At 37.0% G+C, this 27,722-nt stretch overlaps 1 protein-coding gene across 1 annotated transcript in view; it reads left to right on the top strand.

Moving 5' to 3' along the window:
* Positions 1-1,173: 1,173 nt before the first annotated feature.
* Positions 1,174-27,722, top strand: part of LOC308621795 (coiled-coil domain-containing protein 150-like) — a 98,089-nt gene continuing 71,540 nt past the window's right edge. The window contains 15 exon segments of the mRNA XM_081242532.1: positions 1,174-1,326; positions 2,674-2,852; positions 2,855-2,893; positions 3,015-3,193; positions 5,021-5,089; positions 10,377-10,493; positions 11,543-11,570; positions 11,573-11,662; positions 14,680-14,723; positions 16,224-16,316; positions 18,443-18,550; positions 21,245-21,264; positions 21,266-21,367; positions 21,611-21,788; positions 22,342-22,410. Coding sequence (XP_081098658.1) covers positions 1,181-1,326; positions 2,674-2,852; positions 2,855-2,893; positions 3,015-3,193; positions 5,021-5,089; positions 10,377-10,493; positions 11,543-11,570; positions 11,573-11,662; positions 14,680-14,723; positions 16,224-16,316; positions 18,443-18,550; positions 21,245-21,264; positions 21,266-21,367; positions 21,611-21,788; positions 22,342-22,410 — 1,461 coding nt within the window. The 5' untranslated portion in view covers positions 1,174-1,180.

Here is a 27,722-nt window from a genome sequence, read left to right on the forward strand (position 1 = left end):
GAGAGAAAGTTGTATTACGAATATCCCAGGTGGGGCCTTTGTGAACACATTCCCACAGATACACCATTGCTAGTGATGCTTAAGGTTATGGTTTGATTAGTATAGAACTGTCTGTACAGGATAGAGTTGCAGGAAAATGTCCTTAAAGTTTCCACCAATGATCTTGTCATTGAACTTTGAGCACATGATTCGTTTAAATGTTGGGACTTCTTATAAGCTGATTCTGCTTCTGTCACTAATACCTGAAAGAGTAGTCTCACTACTCCCATTTACTCTCATGTGGTCTTGCGGGAGGAGTCTGGAAATTTGATGTCAGTAAGTGTAAAAGAGTCTTTGCTATGAAGTTATGTTTGCAAGTTCTTTTTAAAAGTCACTGCTTCGGGGCTTCCCTGGTGGCGCAGTGGTTGAGAGCCCGCCTGCCGATGCAGGGGACACGGGTTCATGCCCCGGTCTGGGAAGATCCCACATGCCGTGGAGCGGCTGGGCCCATGAGCCATGGCCGCTGAGCCTGAGCGTCTGGAGCCTGTGCTCCGCAACGGGAGAGGCCACAGCAGTGAGAGGCCCGCATACCAAAAAAAAAAAAAAAAAAAAAAGTCACTGCTTCAAAGTAGTTGGTAAACCTATTTTATGACAACTGCTCAGAGATCCAAGTACTGTAGAGTGTTGTTTTGTTTTGTTTTCAGAACGGTTGGATGGGAATATGTTAAAATGAAAATGGCTGGCAGTGAAAAGAGGTAATAACTTCTTCAGCCAAGTCATAGGTCCTAGTGTATGTCTAATAGTAGCAGACAGGTTAGACTAGACTGTGCTGCAGTAACAAACTACCTAACCATCTGTGGCTTATAACAACATTAGTTTCTTGCTCACTCACACTGTATGTCAAGGATGGGCCATGGCTCTGCTCATGTAATCTTTACCTGGGATCTTGGCACATGGAGCAGGCCCTATCTGGGATGTTGCTCATCGCATGGAGAAGGGAAAAGAGATGATGAATGACAAGTTGGCTCTTAAAGCTTCTACCCACATTAACTGAGCAAGGCAGGACACATGGCCATTTCCAAGCTCAACAGGACAGGGATGTATAATCCTCCACAGGAAGGGGCAGTGGCTATTCTGAACAATAATAGAACCGACTACACTAATATTGTGACTTTAATCTCAGGTACATATGGAAACTACAATGTCCAGAGCAGTCTTCTCTCCAGCCCGCTTCAATGTTACAGCTTCTGAAACATTCACGGTACTTCAGCAAAGGATGAGAATAGTTGAGAAACAGACCAGTTCTCTGAGAGATGACCTAATAATGTTGGACTTTGGTGAAAAAAGGTAACAAATAAAAAAATTGTGTTACAATATCTTTGTAGGTTGAAGAAATTTTGCCTCACTGGTTACTAATAAGGAGTCACAGTGTGGGTGGTTTGGCAGGTGAAATAAGTACTTAGAAAAGAATTGAGAAATAACATTAGAATACTAATTAGGAAATATTTGCAAGATAAAGAGTTGTCCTCCTGTAATGGAGCTACTACCACTATTCTAAACAGATTTTTAAAGTGTGTTAATTAGGTGCACAAACTTTGATATCCTATTCTCCCTCAATACTTGATTAAAAACAAATGTAATTTTTTACATAATTAGAAAAAAAAATTGGGGCCTTTTTTAAAAATAAAAATAGGCTTTGATATTAGTTAAGGTGAACATCTACAACTTGATTCATGCCATTAATATGGTCTGTATTTTCTTTCTCCAAATTTTTTGTAAATTAAAAGAAAGGTTATAAGTCTTAAAAAAAATTCATAGTTTAGAATGAAGTACTCAAAAGAAGAACTGTGTTTTTCCTTTGTGCTCCTGAAGAAGTTATTGCCATTAAAAGTTAGATTGTCAAAAGGCCTTGAGGAATCTGGGTGCTTAAGTGGCCAATGTAGAATTTACTGGTGTGATTGTCTTTAAAATTACGTATGTATTTCCTGAGTGTCTCTTATGAAGACCTAAAATTGGTATAGTTGGTATTATAGCACACGTAGAATAAATAACTCTTCAGCAAAGATTAAATTTGTACCAGTGTTGAGTATGTTAGAACAAAATGGGAATATTTATTATCACCTTGTTTAAAAATTTTCTAAAAAGGATGTGAAATACTGTCTCCATGCTAACTTTAATTCTTAGTTTACCATTATAAAATTAGCATTTAACCTGTTTTATATATCACTTGCTTTTACATACAAAATAAGTTTACAAAAAATTCCGATTAAAATAACCGTTAAAAAGTCAGTGGTCTTGGGCTTCCCTGCTGGCGCAGTGGTTGAGAGTCCACCTGCCGATGCAGGGGACACAGGTTCGTGCCCCGGTCTGGGAAGATCCCACATGCCGCGGAGTGGCTGGGCCCGTGAGCCATGGCCACTGAGCCTGCATGTCCGGAGCCTGTGCTCAGCAACGGGAGAGGCCACGACAGTGAGAGGCCCGCGTACCGCAAAAAAAAAAAAAAATCAGTGGTCTTTACCCATTCCACATTGGTCTCGTCCTCTTTACCTAATAGTGCTCTCTATGTTTAAATTTGCAGGGGCTATCAGATACTGGTTAACTAAAGACTATAGTTTTTATACTCAGTAGAAGTGTTACATTGATTCGATGGTTGGGATTACCCTATAATATTGTTATATTGGGATCTTTGTCCAGAGGCCACTTGGAAACTCCAAAATATTTAGAAGAGCCTGTGAGCCAGAACATCATTAGCCCTATCCAGAATGAAATAATTTGTTCAGGAAAAACAGATATTTTATGGAAGAACTGTGAGTTTCTGGTAAATCGAATGTGCCGTGTGGAAAGCCTCATCCAGTCCTTGAAGATGAACATCTTCATCTGCAAACTAAAAAAGATTTGAATCCACAGAAAACAGGTATAGAGAGAAGAGAGTCATCAGAAATTCGGTCCTGTGTGGGTGCTTGATGAGTTCATGATTCTTTTCCTTTCCTGACCTTCTTTAAACTGCTTGATGACCCTCCTGTCCTGTCTGATAGATTTTCTGAAGGAAAGACTGAATACCACACAGGAGGAGCATTCCAAGGATCTGAAGCTATTGCAACTGGAAGTGATGAATTTGTGCCAGCAACTAAGAGATGTAAAAGGGAAAGAAGACACGGCACAAGATGAGGTGCAAAGGTTGACTGTGACTCTGCAGTTTGCCTCAGAGACAAAGGTTTGAGTCCAGAGTTCTGGAATACAAACTCACTGTTAATGTGTTAGCTGGAGGAGGCAACAGACCCATAAAGCTGACTTTTAAAAATAGGTGATGTTGGTGTGAGGATTCTTGACATCTGAAATTTATCTACATCGATAGCCTATAACATTGTGTGCTGTCGGTAATTGAGTATTTATAGATTCCTACCCTCTACCTGTGACTGTGCGGATCCAGAGATATGAGGGAGTCTGTGCTCTACAAGAGCTTGTATGCTAGCTGGGAGCACAAGGCACAGCAGGAGAAAAGAGAGAAAAGAAGGGTATAAGAAATATTAAAGGACAGTGTAGGACAATAAGCAAATATTGCCAACTAAGTGTTCTGTATTCAGGTGGGTTTGAGAAGGTATGCGTGTCCTGTCTAGAACAGATTAGGCTAGGCTTCAAGGAAGACATGGGACTTGAGATGAGCCTTTGGAAGGCAAAGCAGTGAGGTGAGGACATTTAAAAGACCTCACACAGAGGCAGCAAAAAATAAGACTAGGGAAAAGAAACTAATGATTTTGTTTTCCCTTCACAGGCCAGGCAGTGTAACAGATGTTATTTTGTTTAAAACATGTTTTGTTTAATCTCTGCAAAACCTCAAGATGGAGGATATTGTTGTCTCTCTCTTTTTTTTTTTTTGCTGTACACGGGCATCTCACTGTTGTGGCCTCTCCCGTGGCAGAGCACAGGCTCCAGACGCGCAGGCTCAGCAGCCATGGCTCACGGGCCCAGCCGCTCTGTGGCATGTGGGATCTTCCCGGACCGGGGCACGAACCCGTGTCCCCTGCATCGGCAGGTGGACTCTCAACCACTGCGCCACCAGGGAAGCCCTACTGTCTCTGTTTTAATGATGAGTGTACTGGGGCTCAGAGAGAAGTCATCTCTCTGAGATCACACTTGCCTGTTTTCTTCCTGTAACTCAGATTTGAACCTAGATCTTTCCCTTTGGGTGCAGTTAGGAGGCAATGCATAAACTAGCTGGACAGGAGTGAGGATTTGTTTGTGTAAAATAAGTTGGAAATTGGCAAGGGATAATGTCATAGAGGATCTCAAAATCAAGAATAATTAAGTAGTTGGGCTTGATCCTATGGGGAGTGATTAAATTTTTGATAAGAAAGTGACATAATTGAAAACAAGAAAACTAATCTAGCAGTAGTGTAGAGTATCAATTATAGGAGAAGAGATTGGAGATAGGAAAACCCATTAGGAATCCATTGCCTTATTTGAGACATAGACCTTATTAGGTCTGAACTACAGTTGTGGCATTTTGAGAGGAAAGATATGTTAGAATGTGGTATTGGATAGGGGCTGAAGGTAGAGAAGAAGGCAAGGACAGCTTTGAGTTTTTACATCTTAGATTATAGTGCCATTAATAATAATATAAAAGAGGATGAATAGTGAAAGCTGTGTTTTTCATCCTCAACTCCTAAGCATAGATAATATTTGAGGCTAGAAAAAATGGAGTACTTAAAAAAATAGGACTATACCCTGTAAGAAAAATGTCTAGCAATTACCAGGTTTTCCTCTGATTATTGAATTTTACATAGGAGGTACATGTGACTAATCACTTTTTAATTATCTGAAAGGGAAAATGATAGAAGTCATGAATGAAAGTAATAAAATAACTTTAAATATCTCATTGTAATAATTACTTTAGACTCATAATAAGAAGTGTTTATAACTGTATTCAGATTAGCATTTATAGGTTGCCCCAAAAAAGTCTAGATTTGAACTGTGATATACCATAGACAGTTTCTTCCTGTCATTTCAGATTATTTAGAACCTTTTCTCCTTCTATTTTTAGAAGAATGCAGCCATTATTGAAGAGGAACTGAAGACCACAAAACGTAAAATGAACCTTAAAATTCAGGAGGTAAGATAAAAAGGAAGCTGGAAGGTGAAGGAGGCATTGGAATTGCAGAGGGGGAAGTCAAGGTAGTGGATAGAATGAAAAGAAACCATTGAAGAAGAAAATATGTGGCTGTTTATTTGGAAGATTTTAAAAATATGCCACATGATGTTATACTTGCCCGTATGTGACATTAAGACTTCCTTTCACCTCAGTACTGCCACAAAACCAGAAATAAAAAATAAATGCTCTCTGAGACAGGAGGGAAACAGTTACCATGAAACTAATGCAGTTGCCCATATACTAGAGTTAAGTGGACATAAAAAGGCCTTTTACACTAAAGTTGTGTTTAAAATAAAAAGCTTTTAATAAGTCTGCTCATCTAATTTTACCTTAAAACTTTCATTTCAGTCTAAATTTCAGTAGATAACAGATTGGAATTATGGAGTAGGTGGCTGCTAAAAGTTGTTGGACTAAAAATTTGCAGCTAAAAGCAGTGGAAGAGTCAGAAGAATTACCAGTTCAATACACCTTGACAGTGGCCTAAAAACCTCAATATTCCCTGACAGAATAATAGTTGACATTAGTCCAAACCAAAAGGATCAAGTTGTATTTAAAATACTTTGTTATACAAAACAGAAATAGATACACTATTTTAAAAATTATGAATTTCAGTGTGTTTAGGGTGGTAAGTATAGCTATTTGGGACATTCTCTCACGTAGAGTATTTTTTTTGCCAATAGTTACTGATAAAAGCATGATTGTTCGTTGTTAGTTGGAGTATATTGTTTCATGCTTTAAAAAAATATTTTGGCTATTTTAATAGATTCTTTTTAGAGCAGTTTTAAGTTTTTAGAAAAACTGTACAGAAACAGAGTTCCCATATATCCTTTCTCCCCACCCACAGAGCTTCCTCTGTTGTTCACATTCTGTATTAGTCTGTGATGAACCAGTTTTGATACATGATTACTAAATTCACAGTTTAGATTAAGTTTTACTTTTTGGTCATCACAGTGTACAGAATAGCTTCACTGCCCTAAAAATGCCCTGTGCTCTACATACACATCACCCCACGCCTCTCTCCCCCACCCCTGTCTTTCCCCAAGCCCCTAGCAACCACTGATCTTTTCACTGTCTCTCTAGTTGGAATCATACAGCATGTAGCCTTTTTGGACTGGCTTCTTTCGCCTAGCATATGCATTTAATCCTCCATGTCTTTTCATGGTTTGATAGCTCATTTCTTTTTATCAGTGAACAATAATCTATTGTCTGGATGTACCGTAGTTTATCCATTCACCTACTGAAGGACATCTTAGTTGCTTCCAAGTTTGGCAGTTATGAATAAAGCTGCTGTAAACATTCATATGCAGTTTTTAATATGAACATAAGTTTTCAACTCCTTTGGATAAACACCTAGGAGTACGATTCATACTTATCATATGATAAGCTTAAGTTTAGCTTTCCAAGAAATTGCCAACCTGTTGCAGTGGCTATGCCATGTTGTGTTCCCACCAGCAGTGAATGAGTGTTCCTGTTGTTCCACATCCTCACCAGCATTTTGTGTTGTCAGTGTTTTGAATTTTTGCCAAATTTATAGGCGTATGTACAGTATCTTGTTTTAATTTACAGTTTTCTATGGACGTGATATTGAGCATCTTTTCATATGCTTATTTGCCATCTGTCTATCTTCTTTGGTGAGGTATCTTAGATCATTTGCTCACTTTGCAGCTGGGTTTTTTTTTCTTATTGTTGAGTTTTTAGAGTTCTTTTTATATTTTGGATACCAATGCTTTATCCAGTATGTGTTTTACAAATATTTTCTCCCAATCTTTAGCTTATCTTTTCATTCTCTTAACAGTGTCTTTTGCAGAGCAGACACTTTCAATTTTTTTTTTTTTTTTTTTTTTTTTTTTTGCGGTACACAGGCCTCTCACTGTTGTGGCCTCTCCCGTTGTGGAGCACAGGCTCCGGACGTGCAGGCTCAGTGGCCATGGCTCACAGGCCCAGCCGCTCCGTGGCACGTGGGATCTTCCCAGACCGGGGCATGAACCTGTGTTCCCCGCATCGGCTGGCGGACTCTCAACCACTGCACCACCAGGGAAGCCCCAGATGCTTTTAATTTTAATGAAGTATAACTTACCCATTTTTTTTCCTGGATTGTACTTTTGGTATTATATCTATTAATAAAATATCATTGCCAAACCCAAGGTCACCTAGATTTTTCTATGTTATCTTTTAGAAGTTTTATAGCTTGCATTTTACATTTAGGTTTTGAATTATTTTTTGTGAAAGGTGTGAGGTCTGTATCTAGATTCTTTGGGTAAGTTTGTGTATGTGTATGTCTAGTTGTTCCAGCACCATTTGTTGAAAAGACTATCCTTTGGATTGCCACTTAACACTATTTTTTTATTGGGGAAGTCTTAATTCTTGGCGCTGTAGTAAAATGTTGAATTTTCATGGAACTTGTCAAGGACCTGTAGAAGGACTGTGCTAGTCAAATAGGGACATTTTGAGGGTATGTGAGGCAGGAAGGATGTATTAGTCTGCTGGGGCTGCCATAACAAAGTACCACAGACTGGTGGCTTTAACAACAGAAACTTATGTCTCACCATTCTGGAGGTGAAAAGTTCAAGATCAAAATATCATCAGCAGGTTTGGTTTTTTCCTGAGTCCTTTCTCCTTGGCTTGCAGATGGCTGCCTTTTTTTCTGTGTCCTCACATGGTCTTTTCTCTGTGTACACATCCCTGGTGTCTCTTTGAGTACAAATTTCCTCTTCTTATAAGGACAACAGTCATGTTGGATTAGGGCCCACCCCAGCAGCCTCATAACTGAAACAACTCTTTAAAGGCCCTATCTCCAAACACAGTCATATTTTGAGATACTGGGGTTTAGGGCTTCAACATATGGATTTCAGAGGGATGCAGTTCAGCCCATAACAAAGGACTATACAAAGATAAAGTAAATGCAGTATATATCTTTCTAAGAGATAAGAAATATATATATATATATATATATGAAATCTGGTTCCGATGAACATGAAATAGATTAACTGATAGCCTTCATAATGCTTTAGGGATGAATATCTTAGTAGTATAGTTATCAAATAAAGATTCCCTTTATAAGGCACTTAAATTATATCTTGAGCAAATTATACTATATAATTCGATGTAGAGCTTAGAAAAGTATATTATGCTACTCTAAATTATAAAGTGATTATAATCTGATACTAAAATAAAACCTGAAAAATATAGCCCAAAACAAAAACTATAGCTCATTCTTAAATAAGATTCTAATATTAATATTTAACTGATTATTGGATAAGGAAGGGATTTCTAAGCTTGAAAAGAAGGAACAGGATTATAAAAAGCTTGATAAGTTTGACCATATAAAAATTAAAATCTTATATATGTATAAAAAAGCAAAACTAATACAACATTACAAAACTAGACAGTTAATAATCTTCCCTTTTAAAGAACTTAAATTGACTTAAAAAAACAGAGGGCAAAGGATAAGAACAGTTCAGAAAATATATAAAGAACTAATAACCATATTAGAAACTGTTTAATCTCACTAGGAACCAAAGAAATGCAAAAATATTAAGGTGTTGTTTTTCATTTATTAGCAAAGATTTAAGAAAGTGATAATCTGTAGTGCTGATGAGATTTATTCAAATACTACTGATAAGGTAAAATTGGAAGGAGAATTACAAAATGTATCAAAAGTCTAAAAAATATTTATACCTTTAACCTAGTGATTTCTTTTGTAGGATTTATCCCAAGGAAATAGTCAGAAATTCAGTGAAAGATTTATTCACAAGCATGTTCAGCAGAACAGTATTTAGAATAGCAAAACACTGGAAATATCCAAATGTTCAATATTAGGTGTATGGTTAAGAAAATCATAGAACATTTCCAAAATGGGCTATCTTGTAACTATTTCGTGTGAACATATTTTTCATCTCATTTCACTTTTTAAAAACTTCTTAAATTGTTAAATATATCATCCTTCAAGAAAGCACATATAAAGTGCATATGTACAATGTAGAGAAGAGTTATAAAGTGTACTCTTACGTCATGTTTACTGGGGTTTAAAGATAGAATTTCTGGAACTTCCCTCATGGCACAGTGGTTAAGAATCCGCCTGCCAATGCAGGAGTCATGGGTTCGAGCCCTGGTCTGAGAAGATCCGACATGCTGTGGAGCAACTAAGCCCGTGTGCCACAACTACTGAAATCCACTCACCTAGAGCCCATGCTCCACAACAAGAGAAGCCTCCACAACAAGAGAAGCCACCACAACAAGAAACCCGCGCACCACAACGAAGAGTAGCCCCCACTCACCGCAACTAGAAAAAGCCCACATGCAGCAACGAAGACCCAATGCAGCCAAAAATAAATAAATAAGTAAATAAATTAAAAAAGAAATTCTTTCAATTTAACGTCACTTCATAAAAGGAACAGCATTTTTCAGTTCCCATTTAAATTAGAAAGGATTTCTTTACTTCATGATAAAAGAGACTCTTAACCTTCTTTGTATCTTTATCTGACTCATTTTATAGTCATTTATTGATAGAAATAAGGTCAGTGTACCCAAATTCTTGAGTGTTGTTTTTGTCTGCTGCTTAGCAACTACTTCATTATTTGTTTTGATCTTTAAGTTCCAATACATGAAAAAAAAAATCCAGTACATAATTGAAACAGCTTTCAGAGGAATGTTTATAATACTATGGGATAAAAAAGATATATATATATATATATATATATATATATATATATATATATAGGTGAAGAAATCAAAATACAGGAAAATAAAGAGTTAAAAAATAAAGTTAGAAAATAGAGAAATACAGAAAATACATATACTAAGACATATTAGTGTTTTTCAAACTTCTTTTGACAGCAATACATTGTAAGACATATTTTACACTGCAACACCATACATACATGCATATACACAAACATTTCATGAAGCAGTACTTACCCTTCCTTACTACTTGCTATGTGCTCTGATATTTACTTTGTATTCTTTTCTCCCCCTTTTCAAGTGCTTCTTGCAACTTACTAATGCGCCTTGACCCACAGTTTGGAAAACAGACTTACACAGTAGGAAGATGAGGGTAACAAATTTGACTCTGCATTTCCTAGAAGGTTATCCGTTAGGGAGAAACAAAAGCATGTTTCTGAGTAGTCATAAATGAACAAAGAATGGGGGTGAGATGGCGTGTCTGGTAAACTTTTCATGGTGACTTTGATCTTTGTTAAACTGCTATGAAGTTCCCTTGGTCTTGCCTAACTGCAGTGTTGCTCTATAGCTAAGGAGACAACTGTCTCAAGAGAAGCACCTAAGGGAATCTCTTGATAAATCTGGATCAGCCATGCTACTCAAAATTCAAGAAATGGAATCAACAGTGGAGGTGGAACGGAAACAGGTAGAGAGATTTTCTCTCCTTGTTTATGTTGGGAAAGTGAAACCAAAAGGGAAAAGCCAATGTTTTACCTACAAACCTATGGTTTTGCTTATTTCCTCTAGATTTATTAAATTCCTTTCTTTAGTATTCCTCTATTAACATTCTTACTACAATTTTAAAAATTTTAGTGCAAAATAAGAAAGGACTCTGATGCCATTTAGTCCAGTGCTCTCAATTTATGAATGAGGGAGCTAAGGACAGAGAGGTTATTTTGTCTCAGGCTTTACAGAAGTGAACTCTTAGTTCCTGGGAGGGAATCCTTCCCTCTACACCATATAATCTCTGTTCCAAGAGTTGATTTTGGAAGGCACTGACCTAGTCTCATGCTGTATGTATTGTATATGATGTGCATAGAAAAGAAAGATTAAACTGAGCTGACATTTGAAGCAAGGAATAAGTCAGATAATCAGGAATGTGTTTACATTGCTGTTTTCAAGTCTCATTATTTTAGCATAATATTTTTGCTTTCATCAAAGTTGTTATTTGAAATATCTATATGTAATTTAGAATATTTTAAATTCTAAGTACTGAGGCAATTAGTAGTTTCAAATCATAATACCTATTATTAGAGTACATAATTTTTATTATTTTAATGAGTGCTGTCCTTCTACAATGTCCTTAAGTAGAATAAAGAGGATTCTACTTAAAGAATTTGCAACTGATCCTTTATTGCTATACTTTATACTGCCAATATAGTAGGCACTAGCCACATGTGGCTATTTAAATGAAAATTAATTTTATTTGTTAAAATTAAACAAAATTAAAGATTCAGTTCCTCGCTCACTCTGGCCACATTTTGAGTGCTGTTGAAGAGTGCACAGAAAGTTCTCCTGGACAGCACTGCTGTAAGACACTGCACTCTGTTGAGATCTTTTAACTGTAACACATAAACACCGCTTCTTCCTCCAGGAACATTAAGATCAGAAAAATCTGCCTTACACCTGTGCTATAAGTTAGCTTAGTAGAAATCTTTACCTTACAGAAAAGGAGTTTTCCTTATACGATTTCAGGTGCAAATTTTGCAGCAAAACTGTGTTGCTGATTTCAGACCACCCAAGAACTACTGGCACAGGAGCGACAACAGAAAGGAGAGTTGGAGACCACTACCTCACAGCTCAAGTCTGATCTAGGTATGAAAACAGATGCTAGAAATTACACTTTTGTTATTTTTTTGAGATTTCATGTGAAAACTCTTAAGATTCCAAATTCTCGAAGTGGCCAGTGTTACTGGTATTTCCCACAGACCTGAATGTAAAAAGTTGCTGATTTCCTTTTTATCTGTGGCACTGAGAAAGACAGAGAATGTTGGTAATAAAATAGAATTTGACCCTCTTAATTGTAAACTTATGTGGATTTTTTTCAGGTTTATTTAACTGTGGACTTGGGAACATTTGGGTTCTATAAATCTAGATTGAATATTGGATAATAGAATGCTAATACGGAAATGAGGTCATTAATCGTTGCTATCCTACTGATTCTAACGATTTATCATGTCAGACTCTCCATTCTTCAGGTTATCGACCTATTTTGGTCAACTGGTATTTGTAGTAAAGGATAGTTGTAAGGTACCATAGAGAGAGGTTAGATTAACTACTCGTTTGAGGAGGAAAAAACGTCTGTTTTAAAAAATAGTCCTAAAAGGTGACAGAGCTAGGAAATGGAAGTGTCTAGACTTGATCCCAGGCTGCTCAGAGACATGCTTCTTCCAACCCAACAGCCCTTATCAGACGACTGTTTGTTAATATATAATTGTAACAGCAGTGTTCAGGTAGATCTCACTATAGAGATCACACAGAGTTCCAGTGCAGTGCTTTACGCATGAATAACACTTCATGGTTTACACAGGGCTTTCACATACGTTATCTCATGTAACACACAAAACTATCTGTAATTCCTAAAGTTACAAAATGAATAAATGGTGAAGTGAGGCCTCAACCTGGATCTTCTAACTCCAAACCCAATGTTCTTGCCACTGTGGCCCGCCTGCTCTGTGGCTGTAATGAGGACAGGGAATACCAAAAGGGAAATGAAAATTAGAAAAAAGAAACCATAAAGGGTAACCCATTCAATGCTTTTACTTACTGCTTTTAGCAGAAAGTATTCTTTTTCCATATAGTTGTTGAGTAATGACTTATTCTGTGAAGTTCTCTCTGATAATGTCCCTAAATAATTTTCTGTCTTCCTGTGACTGCATGCCTACAAAAATACATGTGACATTTTATTGTACTACCACATTATCCCATTTGAGCCTTACAGCAAACTAGTGAGAAAGATAAGAAAATGTACCCCATTCTACAAAAGGATGAAAAGATCTATAGTGAACGACCCACAGTAAATAGAATAGCTGGGACTAAACACAGATCTTTCTATTATATTAGTTGTCCTTCTGATTAAGTGATTTTTTAAAATGTTACTTTCTTAATGGATTAATGCTTTTTGAATTTTGTAAGAATATATGGAAGACCATTAAAAACATTGAGATTAGAATAACAGTAATTCAAATTAACATAAAAAAAGGAAGCCTAGGGCTTCCCTGGTGGCGCAGTGGTTGGGAGTCCGCCTGCCGATGCAGGGGACACGGGTTCGTGCCCCTATCCCGGAGGATCCCACATGCCGCGCAGCGGCTGGGCCCGCGAGCCATGGCCGCGGAGCCTGTGTGTCCGGGGCCTGTGCTCCGCGACGGGAGGGGCCACAGCAGTGAGAGGCCCGCGTACAGCAAAAAAAAAAAAAAAAAAAAGGAAGCCTGTCTGAATACCAGCTATATGCTTCATAGTGAAGAATAGATGCTTTACATGCATGCAATTTTATTACTTTAAGGTACAAATAGTTATTCTAACTATATTAATAAAAGGAATGCCTTTAGATATTTGCTTCAATGAATTTTAAAATGTACTTATTTATTAATAATTGTTTATTTATTAGCAATAAACATTATATGTATATATGTGTGTGTATATGTGTGTGTATTACACACACATTAATTAAAGTGATTAAATTGTTCTCCAAAGTAGGATAAACATTCCCCTTTTAGTCTTTCCTTGGCTAGTGGAATTTTCAAAATAGATCATGTAGTTTATCTTTTTGATCCTTCACATATGTTAAATTAGAATTGACTTAAAATGAGTCTTGGACTCATTTTCAAGAAGTACAGTTTTTCTGAGTATATCCTAAATAAAATGAGTTTTTATATGTTTTATAATTTTCTGGCTTTAGAATTTTTAAGTGAAACAAAACTAATAGATCTTTATGAATTTTCTATGAAGCCAAACATTAACCTCAGAAAAGTTTATATCTCTTGTCTACTAGTATACAGTGCCAAACTGTTCTATTTCTGCCTTTGGTTTTATTTTCACTGTATATACATACTCTGAGTGGTTTCAAATCTTTTTTTTTCCTACACCAAATCATCCTCCTGAGCTCCAGATGGTATCTTACTGCCAACTAATCATCTATATTTAGATGCTTTGCAGATACCTCAAAACACATGATGAAAGCTTAAGTGTTGCAGTCATTTTTACTCATTATATCCCCCAAACCTGCTCCTTACCCTGAATTCCCTGTTAGAATCCACCAACCACCCCCACTGTCCAGGTCTGTACACTAGATATTTTCCTTGACTCATCTATTGCCTTTACACCACCGGTCAGTCACCAAGTCCTGACAATTCTCCCTGCTTGCTTTTCACAAGTCTTTTCCTTCTGCATCATTACCTCAGAGCCAGCTCTCATTGTTTTACACTTGGGTTACTCCAACAGCTACTGAACTGATCTCCCTATCTTTATTGAGCCTTTGTCAGAGTAATCTAACAAAAGGCTTTTTGATCTTTTTGATTGTGTGCCTCTCTGTCTTGAAATCCCTCAGACTCATCATCATCTGTGCATTGAGTAAAACGTGACCTCATTTACCATTGTACGTGACTGTGGACTAGTTTCTTGATAATTTCAGGAATTAGTTTATATTAGTTCAGGAATTAATTTAGTTTCCAGTCTATAAAAATATGGTAGAAATGCTTGCGTTCTCCTTATTTCTGCAAACTACAGACGAAAACAATTTTTTTAATCAAAGTTTCTCAGGGAAAATACCATGTGATTTCAATGTACTTGTAAATTATTATCATCATAGTTATGTGGACTTTCTTTGTTTTTAGTTTCTAGAGATGACCTCATTTCCAAGTTGGTTGAAGAAAATAAGGTAGGTTTTGAGGTTTTGAGTACAGAGGTTTTCTTTCATCTCTTCACTAAATAGTGTTTCCTTACTCATGTTGGTTTACAGTCCTTCTGATTCTCCTAAAATCTTTATGAAAAAAAGTTTCAGTGTAAATGAGTGTATATCCAGAACTGTTGTCAACTGGGTATTAGGAAATAAATCATTTCATGCAGGTTAGTATAGTTTGAAAAAAGGTGAGTTGGCAAAACTAATGAGACTTATTTGCATTTTATACCTATTGCAAATGAATTGCTGTGAAGCTTTTTTTATGAAATGTAAGAAATATGAACTATTTTTGGTGATGGTTTATCAACAACATGAATGTATGTACTTACTACCACTGAATTTAACACTTAATACTTAAATAGTTTTAAGTGAAATGTACTCTTAGAAATAGTTAAAATGAGTGTAGTGCTATACAGTAGGCCCTTGCTGGTTATCTATTTTATATACAGTAGTGTGTATATGTTAATCCCAACCTCCTAATTTATCCTTCCCCTCCCCTTTCCCCTACAGGGGAAAAGAATCTGAAAAAGAATACATATTGTTATATGTAATTATATAATAGTATAATGTATATTTGTATATAATATTAATAGTATTATTATTATATATAACTGAATCACTGTGCTGTACACCTGAAACTAACACAATATTGTAAGTCAACTATACTTCAATAAAAAAGACATTTCATTAAAAAGACTTAAAAATGGTTAAAATGATAAATTTTGTTATGTGTATTTTACCACAATAAAAAATAAAAAATAGGATAAATGTTACTACTTTTATATCAAGACATTTCTAAATCAATCTCATGGTGTAGATGTTATATGATGTTAACTTTTCTTGAGATGCTTCTTTTGGAAAGCTAGAAAAGTGGTTCTCTCTCTGAAGGAAGAGGACTTAGACTTTGTTCTTCCCCATTTGACTAAGTACCTATTAGGTAAAACCCAGCCCAAAACTCACATCCCTATCACCTTTCCCTCATCTCAAAGAGAACATTTTTTTTTCACAGAGCAAAGGTGCTTTCTTCTGCTCCACCCTCAGGTATTCCTTGATGAAAATCTCTTCCCCTACTTATAATTTTAAAAGATCCTTGCATGTGTTTCTTTGAAATAATAAGCTCATACTACTAATAGGAAGAAATGTGTATGTAACATAAACTAAAAATATTTCATCTTAGTAGAATTTTTTTGACATAAGGATACCAGGTAAATATCAAGGTTTGTTTTTAGGCAAATTCTTTCTAATTGGAGTCCCAGTATGAGAATATTTTTAATAAATAGTTTTGATAAATAATGTATAAATTAAGAGAAGTTTGGGGGTTGGATATATCAAGATTTTAAAAAATCCTTTATAAGACACTTATCTATGTATATTAGAACTTGAATTGGTACTAGCCACAATACAGAACAGGTATTTTGATAGAGATACATGTAATAGCTCTTACATGTAGAAAAAGAGAAATTCTTTTTTTTCCTGTAGGATATACAGTTGTCTTTCAACAAGGAACATGAAGAAAATGCATATTTGAGGTCTGAAATAATATCCCTTCAGGAAGCATCAGAAAAAGCACAGGTAAATCTTCCCATTTCTCTAGTGTTTAGATGTTAATTTTGTTCAGTTAAAGAACCAAGAACCAAGATTAATCCTGGTTACATGAATTCATACCATTGCCATCATCCAAAATTTTTATTTCCATAAGATTTACTTCATTTGTGAAACATCATCAAATTAACCACATTTCCCATTTCACCCTCTAAATTCCTGTGATACATAGGTATTTGAGATATACTGCTAAACCATGCACTAGTTTAAACTTTGCCTTGTTTGCTTTCTAATTTACTCACTAAATGTATACCTTTTATTTCCCCCTATGAAACTCTAAGCAGTTCAATGCCAAGGGCTATCTTATACTTTCTTTGTATCTTCTATGGCAAAGCACAGTAGGAACCGAATAAATACTTGCTGATTTTGGAGTTATGTGTAATCATTTTACGTGGGATGGTGGTTCCCAAATTCAGCTGATGTTTTCTCTATATGCATGTATATGGAAAGGAGTCACCACATATGCAAGCAACCGAGTTATTTCTCATAGGGCCCAAAGAAATAGTATCGATCGTTTAAAAGAACTTTTTGTTAGTACAATTTGATTATTTCAATGTTAGGATCATAGTGTTGTTATGCTGTCTTTATGATAAAGAAAATACAAAATGTGATCTTTCATAAAATAATGATAACAGTAACTACTACTACTCTTACTATAAATGATAGTTAACATTTACTGAATCCATACTACAGTCATGGCACAATTCTAAGCACTTCATGTTACTAACAAATTGTAATCCTCTCAATAGGACTTCTTTAGAACTATTATTATTCCCATTTTAAAGATAAGAAAGTTGATATACAGAGAAGTTTAATAATATAGCTAGGGCTTCCCTGGTGGCACAGTGGTTAAGAATCCGCCTGCCAATGCAAGGAACAGGGTTCAAGCCCTGGTCTGGGAGGATCCCACATGCTGCAGAGCAGCTAAGCCTGTGCGCCACAACTACTGAGCCTACTCTCTAGAGCCTGCGAGCCACAACTACTGAAGCCCTCGAGCCTAGAGCCCGTGCTCTGCAACAAGAGAAGCCACCGCAATGAGAGGCCCACACACTGCAATGAAGAGTAGCCCCTGCTCACCGCAACTAGAGAAAACCAGCGTGCAACAATGATGACCCAACGCAGCCAAAAATAAATTTTAAAATATATATATATATATAGCTAGTAAGTGACGCAGTTGGAATTTGAGCCCAGCAATCTAGCTGTAAAGAAAATTAGCTATTTCTTTTCAAGGAGCAAGAGTTCTCCTCTTACCCCCAAGTATTCCTTGATAAGTAGTTTGTGCATCTGGTTATAACTTTAAAATGCCCATGAATGTATTCCTGTCTTATGATGCTGTCCCACTTCTGATGCTGTCCAGGTAATCTTTATCTCTCCTTTCTTGTTACTATTTTTTGAGGGATTTTTCTATTAACGCTTCAGAGTTATTTGCCCCATCCTTAAAGAGTTTATACATTAAAACATGAGATCCTTACCAAATATACTTTGCAAAAATAACTGAGAATTAAGATAAATATTTTCCACAGGAATACAAATTTCAAAATACCAAAAGGACAAGAGAATTATAAACTAACTACATGTATGTTACAGAAAAGATTTTTGTTTTATTTTGGAAGGTTAATCTTGTGAAATGGCACAGTGATCTGTATTTTGCTTTTTTGAATACTGTCATTGGTGATGAAGGAGCTTAGATATTTTGTTATCAGCTAAACAGTTCTGAAAGCTCATCATCCAGTTTTGAGAATGGATTTCTATAACATGGGCCATGCATCTACATTGTAAATTCCATTCTGTAGATGTCTTGCTGTAATTGACCAGCATTCAAAATTATGAAGAATGTAAGATTGGTAAACTGCCAAATGCTTCAGTTGTTCCACTGTATCACCAAATTTCCCCTTTTAATTTACAGTTGTTTAGGATGATGACTCCAAATATTTGAAAGTATTTTATAATCTAATGAAATATCAATTGAGATTAGGTTAAATAAATTAAGTTCACATGTATGGTGAAATACTATGCCATTGTTAAAAATGATGATACATAAGTAAAAAGACTTATTTATTGGAGAGATCTGTGCTTTGCTGTATATGTTGTCTTAGGTTTTGAATGACCAACTGACTAGAAAGTGTTCAGAGCTGAACAGAATGCTTCAGACTGTTAGAATGGAAAATACCAGAATCATTGCTGACCACCAAGCCATTCTGCAGGTATTCATTTTTTTTTTTTTTTCTTTTTGCGGTATGCGGGCCTCTCACTGTTGTGGCCTCTCCCGTTGCGGAGCACAGGCTCCGGACGCGCAGGCCCAGCGGCCATGGCTCACGGGCCCAGCCGCTCCGCGGCATATGGGATCCTCCCAGACCGGGGCACGAACCCGTATCCCCTGCATCGGCAGGCGGACTCTCAACCACTGCGCCACCAGGGAGGCCCGTATTCATTTTTAACACTAGTCAATTTCTGGTAGAATCATCAGGAAGCCTCCTTGGCTAAGAGATCAGGAAATACAAATAGCCAACTGGATACATAAAATATTTTAGCAATTAATTTCAAGGATTTTTCTGAATTATTTTATTTTTTAATTAGTTGCTTTCTGTTTTCATCAGAGGGGTCATTTGGCCTTACACTCAGAGCTTTCTTAATGGTTTCTTCTCAAATATCTTTACTTTAGGAAAAGTAATTACCTGTCCCAGTACTGATAGAATTATGGAGAATACTTATGACTGACCCTAAAGTATTTATCTTTTCCCCAAAGACCTGTGCTTTCCCATTTTGCTTATGCCATTCCCTCTGCTGAGAATGGTCTTTACTTCATTTTCAACTGTTTGAGATTGTGTTCATTCTTTAAGACTCACTTTCACCCAGAAGCTTGATCACTCCGATCAGAAAAAATCAGTTTTGTCTTTTAATTTCTACTTCTAGGACACTAAATAGGCTGTAATAATAAGGCTCTCTCTTTTTTTTCTTTTTTGAGCGTACTTACTATATACCAAGCATTGTGCTAAGGATTTTACATATATTACCTCCTTTAATCCTAGCAGTTACATAAAGGGATATTTATCACCCTCGTTTTACAGATAATAAAAATAAGATTTAGAGAAGTTAATCAACTTGCCCAAAATCACCCAGCTAGTATAGGGTGGAGCCAGATTTCAATCTAGACTCGACTCCAGACTCAGTGTTTTTAATCATTTATGTTATGTTGCTTCTCTTGTTCTGCATTCTATAGTAGTAGTTTATGTGCATGGCTCATTTCCTGTACTACATTCCTAGGACATTGTCTTACATACCTTTGTTATTACCTATAGGGCTAAGCGTGTTTTGCACATAACAGGTACTCAATAAATATTTTTTATTCAGCAAGCATTTAGTGTTTACCTCATGCAAGTATGTTGCTAGATCTAGATAGAATTATGGCAGTGAACAAGACAAGTCCCTACTTTCATGGAACTTACAATTTAGTAGACTGAAGAATGTGACTTATGTATGTAACACTTTCACAAACATTTTAAAACCTTGGAATATGACACAAGTGAGATCCCATTTTACCAAGTATGAAGGTGTGAAGGTTTACCTTGCAATCAAATATTGTTCAAAAAGAAGTGTTTTAAAATATGTTTACAAATATAATTATTAATATGTACTATATTTACAAAAGCTTTGTAAATTGTAGGTAGAGGAAGTGTGCATAAAAATGCTGTTTTTTTTTTTTGGTGGTACGCGGGCCTCTCACTGTTGTGGCCTCTCCCGTTGTGGAGCACAGGCTCCAGACGCACAGGCTCAGCGGCCATGGCTCACGGGCCCAGCCGCTCCGCGGCATGTGGGATCTTCCCGGACGGGAGCACGAACCCGTGTCCCCTGCATCGGCAGGCGGACTCTCAACCACTGCGCCACCAGGGAAGCCCAAAAAATGCTGTTTTGATAATTGAAAATAGTAAGCAAGAGGAAATTGTGCAGAACAGTTATAGACGTCTGCTGTAGCAGTGTCTGAGTGCAATTTCAGATACTGTCAAAAGAATTTAAACTATGAAATATGATTGTCCCTGGAGAATGGAATTATTTGGAAGAGATGTGGGGGAGATAGAGGTGGAGCGATCATTTTACTTTATATACGTTGATATTGTTTTACTTTTTAAAATATAGTATCGTGTTGAAATTTTGAAGTACCAAAATATACTTAATATAGTTTTTTTTTCATCTTTTTTGGAGTATGGTTGCTTTACAATGTTGTGTTAGCCTCCACTGCACAACAAAATGAATCAGCCGTACACATACAGATATCCCCTCCCTCTTGGACTTCCCTCCCATTTAGGTTACCACAGTGCATTAGGTAGAGTTCCCTGTGCTATACAGTATGTTCCTATCAGTTGTCTATTTTATACATGGTATCTAAAAATTTGTTCATGTTAGGAGTTTTATAAATTTTGCATCAAGCTGGATAAATAATGCCTCTTGATTATTGGCTAGAAGAGCTATAAAATGATAGAATTGTGGTCAGGCCAGGGTAGGTACAAAGAGCAAGCTGGATTAAGATAAATTCTTTTAAAAAGGGGTTTATTTATATAAATTAAATTTGACCTTTGTAAGTATCAGTATCTTTGATCAGTTGTTTAGAGTGATACCCTATCAAATGACTTCTGGCATCTCAACTTTTTTTTTTTTTTTCTTTTTCTTTTTGTGGTATGCGGGCCTCTCACTGTTGTGGCCTCTCCTGTTGCGGAGCACAGGCTCCGGACGCGCAGGCCCAGCGGCCACGGCTCACGGGCCCAGCCGCTCCGCAGCATATGGGATCCTCCCAGACCGGGGCACGAACCCGTATCCCCTGCATCGGCAGGCGGACTCTCAACCACTGCGCCACCAGGGAGGCCCCTGGCATCTCAACTTTTAATATTGCTTCTAACACTCAGGAAGAACAGAAAATGATGACACACATTTCAAGAACAAAACTTACTGCTGGATGCAGCCCATGCCAGTATCACAAGTGAGCTTCAGACTGTTCAGAATGAGAAGACACAACTCCAAATGCATCTGTAAGTAAACTGTGGGCAACTTTTGTTTTTGCATTTGTATTTCTTATCTTTAATGAAAATGTTTAATTCTGCATTTGCTGGGCCAGTCACAAAAATAAAGACTCTGCCCTAAAGGAACTAGTTTTGTTAGAGCATTTTGGTAACTGCTCTCAGGCAGGAGATATGTTCTGTAAGAACATTTAGTCTTTCTGTTAAGGAAGAACTCTCGTTCAGCTTTCATATCTCCTTGTTCTCTTCCTGCAGGGACCATTTAGTCCTTGAGCATAACCAGTGTATCCAGAAAGCACAGGATGCTGAGAAGAGGGCAGCTGTGCAAAAAGAGCTGCTAGAATCAACTATTGCAAGATTGCGAGGTGAACTGGAGGCATCAATGCAAGAGAAGACCTCTCTGCTAGAGGAGAAAGAAGGACTTCAGGGAGAGGTAGGTAGAGGCAGATTTATGTTACCTCCTGGTTGTGGTGCTGATCTTGTTTTAAAATTTTCTTGTAAGTGCAAAAGACAAGAAATACAACCCAGAGGCAGTTTGTCTGAGTTGCCCATGAAAGAAACCTTTGGGTGGCTAATCTGTGTCTTTTAGCATGTGAGTGCACTGTGCCAAATAGATGCCCTTATATAGCGTGAGTGAATGTTAACCATTCACACATCCTCATGTTAGTTAAGGAGTCAGATTTAAAACTCAATTTTCCCAGTAGAAGTGGGAGAGTGTAGTGGAAACAATGTAAGGAGAAACAGCCCTGTCTTCCTAGTTAGGAAAGAACCGGCAGAGTCTGACATGCAGACGTGTCTTTCTAATTTCAGGGCTATTTGTGAAGTCTGCTCTGCCTCAGAGACTCCCCGAGGGGCCCCTTTTCTGAGAGGATGTGCTATCTCTGCAGTGTAGGTATTAATTGACATGCAGGGTGTATCTGCTATAGTAGAGCCTGTCTGCTGTTTTGAAAATGACCCATTTCTTTTTTTTCCCTTCTCTTGGGCAGGTTAATAAAACTGAGAAAGAAATAGCAGAAGAAAAATGCAACTTGGAAAAGGAATTAGCTAAAAGCAAGGTATTCCACATTTTATTTGTTGTTATGTCATTATATTTAATTCCTTCTGTATTGCTGCCTCCTTTATCAGCTTATCTGAATGAGGAGATGGGTTATTTTGTTGAATACCAAAACGTGGGGGAAATAGAGAAGCCGCGAAGCTGGATGCACTTGGAGCACTCCAGTCACTTCAGCATAAGGCTGCGTCTGGGGAATGTTTGCTTGTTGAGCATCTCATGTTTGCCAGTGAGTCATCACTGCCTCAGACCCTAGTGTTCACCGAGTAGTTTAGCCACGGAGTCCCTTGAGAGTGAGCTAATGGGCCTGTGGGCTGCAAAGGGATGATTGCTGACAATGCTGGTGTTTGTTTGTTTGTTTGTTTGTTTGTTTGTTTGTTTTAACTAAGCTTCCTAACTTGTTAGCACTTGCCACTTTATTTGTGAGATACCCCTTTCTGGGTTCTATGAAGGTAGAATGGCCAGAGAAACAAATACAATCCTTATTCAAACCAAAAAAAATCTTTCAGACATTGCTGTTTGCATTTCAAAATTTGAACAGGGTAAAGATTATGTATCACTATCATCTAGAGAATATATCTGGAGCATCAAGGACTGTCAGCCCATCCGCATTCAATAAACCCAGCAACAGGTGTCAGATATAGTCATCAAGCCTTGACTGTTTCTTGGCTCAGCTAAATAGCATTCTTAGTACCATATATGTGAACTTTTAGTTTAAGAACTGGGGAGAGAAGAAAAGCTAAATTCTGAGCTGGAGCTCAAAGACAGTTCACTAAGCTGGCAGGTACCTTCTGTGGTTTAGTCACTCATATCTAGTGATTTGAAAACAATCCACCCAAAAAATCTTTCAAATAAAGCTGACTTCCTGTGGTAAGGACTTTGCTGGTGTCAATATGGCCTCAAATATGTTTTTTAAAATTTGGGAATTTGGTGGATACTATTAAATTCATTAATACTTTTTGCTTTAAAATGCTAGTGAATATTTCATGGCTAAGGCAAATGCTATTTGTGATTAAAACATGGTATTATTATTTTGCTTGTCTGATTTCATTTGTTTTAATGTAGACTAAGTGTATGTTCATGGGGCTGAAAGATACTTGCTCGTTAGAGAGGTTCTATTAAGCCAAATGACAGTGCTTCTAGAGTTCCGGTTTTTGGTCTAACTTGATATTTTTTACATGTGTACTCATTGTAAAGCTATGTTTTCTTAAAGTCAGGCTTATTGAGTTATAATTTAGAGTGAAATTCACCCTTTTTTTACTGTACAGTTCTGTGAGCTTTGATAAACACAATCATGTAACCACCACCACAACAATCAAAATATAGAACATTTCTATCACCCCGGAAAGTTCCCTTGTGCCTTTTAGTAGTCAGCCTCTTCCTCCATCCCCATCCCCTGGCAACCACTGCTCTGTTTTTCTATCCCTGTAGTTATACCTTTTCCAGAATATTGTATAAATTGTATCATACAATATGTAGCATTATAAGTCTGGCTTCTTTTATTTAGCATAAAGCATTTGAGATTTGAGATTCATGCATGTTACTGTATGTATCAGTAGTTTATGTTCTGTTATATCACAGTTTCTTTACCCATTTGCCAATTGAAGAACATTTGGATTGCTTCCAGATTTTGGCAGGTATGAAAAAACCTGTATAAATATTCATATGTGAACATGTATTTTTATTTCTCTTGGATACATATCAGGAATTGGACTTCTAGATCCTACAGTAAATATATGTTCAACTGTCTTCCAAAGGATGTGTGCCATCTTGCATTCCTACCAGGAATATATGAGTTCCAGTTTCTCTACACTCTCACCAACACTTGGCATTGTCAGTTCTTTCAGTTTCAGCCATTCTGATTGGTGTGTAGGGGTATGTCATTGTGGTGTACTTTGCTTTTCTCCAGTGACTAGTAACATTGAGTACCTTTTCATCTGCTTATTTGCCATCAACAACTTAAAGTGTCTCTTCAAATCTTTTAACCATTTTTAATTCAGTTGTTTGTTTTCTTATAATTTATATTTCAGAGCTTTAAAAATAGTGTCCTATTAATCCTCATGTAATAGTTATTACTATTTGTATATAAACAAATTTTCTATGTGCTTTACCTACTTTTCTTCTGTATTATGCCTTTTCATGCTCTTTTAAAGAGCAGAAGTTTTATATTTTGATTAAGTCCAGTTTATCAATTCTTCAACTTTTATGGATGATACTTTTTGTGTTGTAGCTAAGAAATTTTTGCCTAATCTAAGATTACATAGATTTTCTCCTTTGTTCTCTAGAACTTTTTTGTTCAATATGAGGTGTATGATCCACTTCAAGTTAATTTTTGTATATCATGCAAGATGTAGTCCAAGGTTCATTTATTCTTAGGTGGATCATCTGATTGCTTTAGTACCTTTTATTATTGAGATATAATTAATATACCATAAATTCACCTTCTTAAAATATACAAGTTAGTGATTTCTTAGTATATTCACAAGTTTGCACAAATACCACCACTATCTTATTCTAGAACCTTTTATATCATCCTAAAAAGAAACCCAGTACCCATTAGGAGTCACTCCCTATTTACCCCTGCCCACCTCTGGCAACTACTATTCTACTTTCTACCTCAGTGGATTTGTCTGTTCTGGACATGTCATGTAAATAGAATCAAATAGTATGTGGCCTTTTGGGTCTGGCTTCCTAGCATGATGATTTCAAAGTTTGTCCATTTTGTAGTGTATATAAGTACTTCGTTTCTTTTATGGCTGAATAATATTGCATGAATATAACACACTTCATTTATCCATTCATCAGTTGATAGACATTTAAGCCGTTTCCATTTTTTGGCTATTAAGAATAATGCTATGAACATTTGTCTACAGTTCTTTTTGTGAGCATATGTTTTCAGTTCTCCAGGAGCAAAACTACTGGGTCATGTGATAACTCTGTTTATCATTTTGAGAAACTGCCAAACTGTTTCACAAGTAAGGTGGTTGCACCATTTTACAATCCCACTAGCAATGTATGAGCATTCCACTATCTGCGTCCTCACCTAAACTTGTTTAAAAAAACTTTAAAAAAAATTACACCCATCCTAGTAGGTGTGAAGTATCTCATTGCGGTTCTTTTTTTTAACTGAGGTGAAATTCACATACTATAAAATCAGCCATTTAAAAGTGAACAATTCAGTGGCATTTAGTACAATATTCACAATATTGTGCAACCACCACCTCTGTCTAGTTCCAAAACATTTCAGTACCCCGAAAGGAAACTCCATACCCATTAAGCAATCACTCCTTATTCCCTCCTTCCCCCAGCCCCTGACAACCACTACTCTGCATTCTGTCTCTATGGATTTACCTATTATGGATATTTCATATGAATATAACGATACAATATAGGATCTTTTGTATGTGGCTTCTTTCACTTAGCATAATGTTTTTGAGGGTCATCCATGTTTTTGTATCAGTATGTATCAGTACCTCATTCCTTTTTATGGTTGAGTAATATTCATTTTGTGTGTGTGTGTGTGTGTGTGTGTGTGTGTGTGTGTTGAGTTGGCTAAAAAGTTCGTTTGGGTTTTTGGTAAGATTTTACCGAAAACCCAAACGAATTTCTTGGCCAACCCAATATATGTATGTGTGTGTGTATACATGCACACACACACACGTATATATATGTACACACACACATACCACAATTTCTTTATCTGTTTATCTGTTGATGGATGTTTTCATTGTTTCTGCCTTTTGGCTGTTGTGATTAGTGCTGCTATAAACACTTGTATGTGTATTTGTAAGTACCTGTTTTCATATCTTTGAGATATATAGCTATGAGTGGAATTGCAGGGTCATATGGTAATTTTATGTTTAACTTTCTGAAGAACCACCAGACTGTTTTCCACAGTGCTGAACCACATTTTCTTCCCACCAGCAGTGTACAAGGGGTCCAGTTGCTCCACATTCTCACCAACACGTTATTTATTTATTTATTTATTTATTTATTTAATTTATTTTACTTTTGGCTGTGTTGGGTCTTTGTTGCTGCACATGGGCTCTCTCTAGTTGCATCGAACGGGGGCTACTCTTCCTTGCAGTGCGCGGGCTTCTCATTGCAGTGGCCTCCCTTGTGGTGGAGCGCAGGCTCTAGGGTTGCGGGCTTCAGTAGTTGTGGCACGTGGGATCTAGAGCGCAGGCTCAGTAGTTGTGGCACACGGGCCCAGTTGCTCCACAGCATGTGAGATCTTCCTGGACCAGGGCTCGAACCCATGGCCCCTGCATCAGCAGGCAGATTCTTTTTTTTTTACATCTTTATTGGAGTATAATTGCTTTACAATGATGTGTTAGTTTCTGCTTTATAACAAAGTGAATCAGTTATACATATGCATATGTTCCCATATCTCTTCCCTCTTGTGTCTCCCTCCCTCCCACCCTCCCTCTCCCACCCTCCCACCCTCCCTCTCCCACCCCTCTAGATGGTCACAAAGCACCGAGCTGATCTCCCTGTGCTATGCGGCTGCTTCCCACTACCTATCTATTTTACATTTGGTAGTGTATATATGTCCATGCCACTCTCTCAGTTTGTCACAGCTTCCCCCTCCCCACATCCTCAAGTCCATTCTCTAGTAGGTCTGTGTCTTTATTCCTGTCTTACCCCTAGGTTCTTCATGACATTTTTTTTCTTAAATTCCATATATATGTGTTAGCATACGGTATTTGTCTTTCTCTTTCTGACTTACTTCACTCTGTATGACAGACTCTAGGTCTATCCACCTCATTACAAATAGCTCAATTTTGTTTCTTTTTATGGCTGAGTAATATTCCATTGTATATATGTGCCACATCTTTATTCACTCATCCGATGATGGACACTTAGGTTGTTTCCATCTCCGGGCTATTGTAAGTAGAGCTGCAATGAACATTTTGGTACATGTCTCTTTTTGAATTATGGTTTTCTCAGGGTATATGCCCAGTAGTGGGATTGCTGGGTCATATGGTAGTTTTATTTTTAGTTTTTTAAGGAACCTCCATACTGTTCTCCATAGTGGCTGTACCAATTCACATTCCCACCAGCAGTGCAAGAGTGTTCCCTTTTCTCCACACCCTCTCCAGCATTTATTGTTTCTAGATTTTTTGATGATGGCCATTCTGACTGGTGTGAGATGATATCTCATTGTAGTTTTGATTTGCATTTCTCTAATGATTAATGATGTTGAGAATTCTTTCATGTGTTTGTTGGCAGTCTGTATATCTTCTTTGGAGAAATGTCTATTTAGATCTTCTGCCCATTTTTGGATTGGGTTGTTTGTTTTTTTTGATATTGAGC

Source organism: Mesoplodon bidens (genome assembly GCF_964165515.1).
Source record: "Mesoplodon bidens genome assembly, chromosome: 8".
Classification (NCBI taxonomy): domain Eukaryota; kingdom Metazoa; phylum Chordata; class Mammalia; order Artiodactyla; family Ziphiidae; genus Mesoplodon; species Mesoplodon bidens.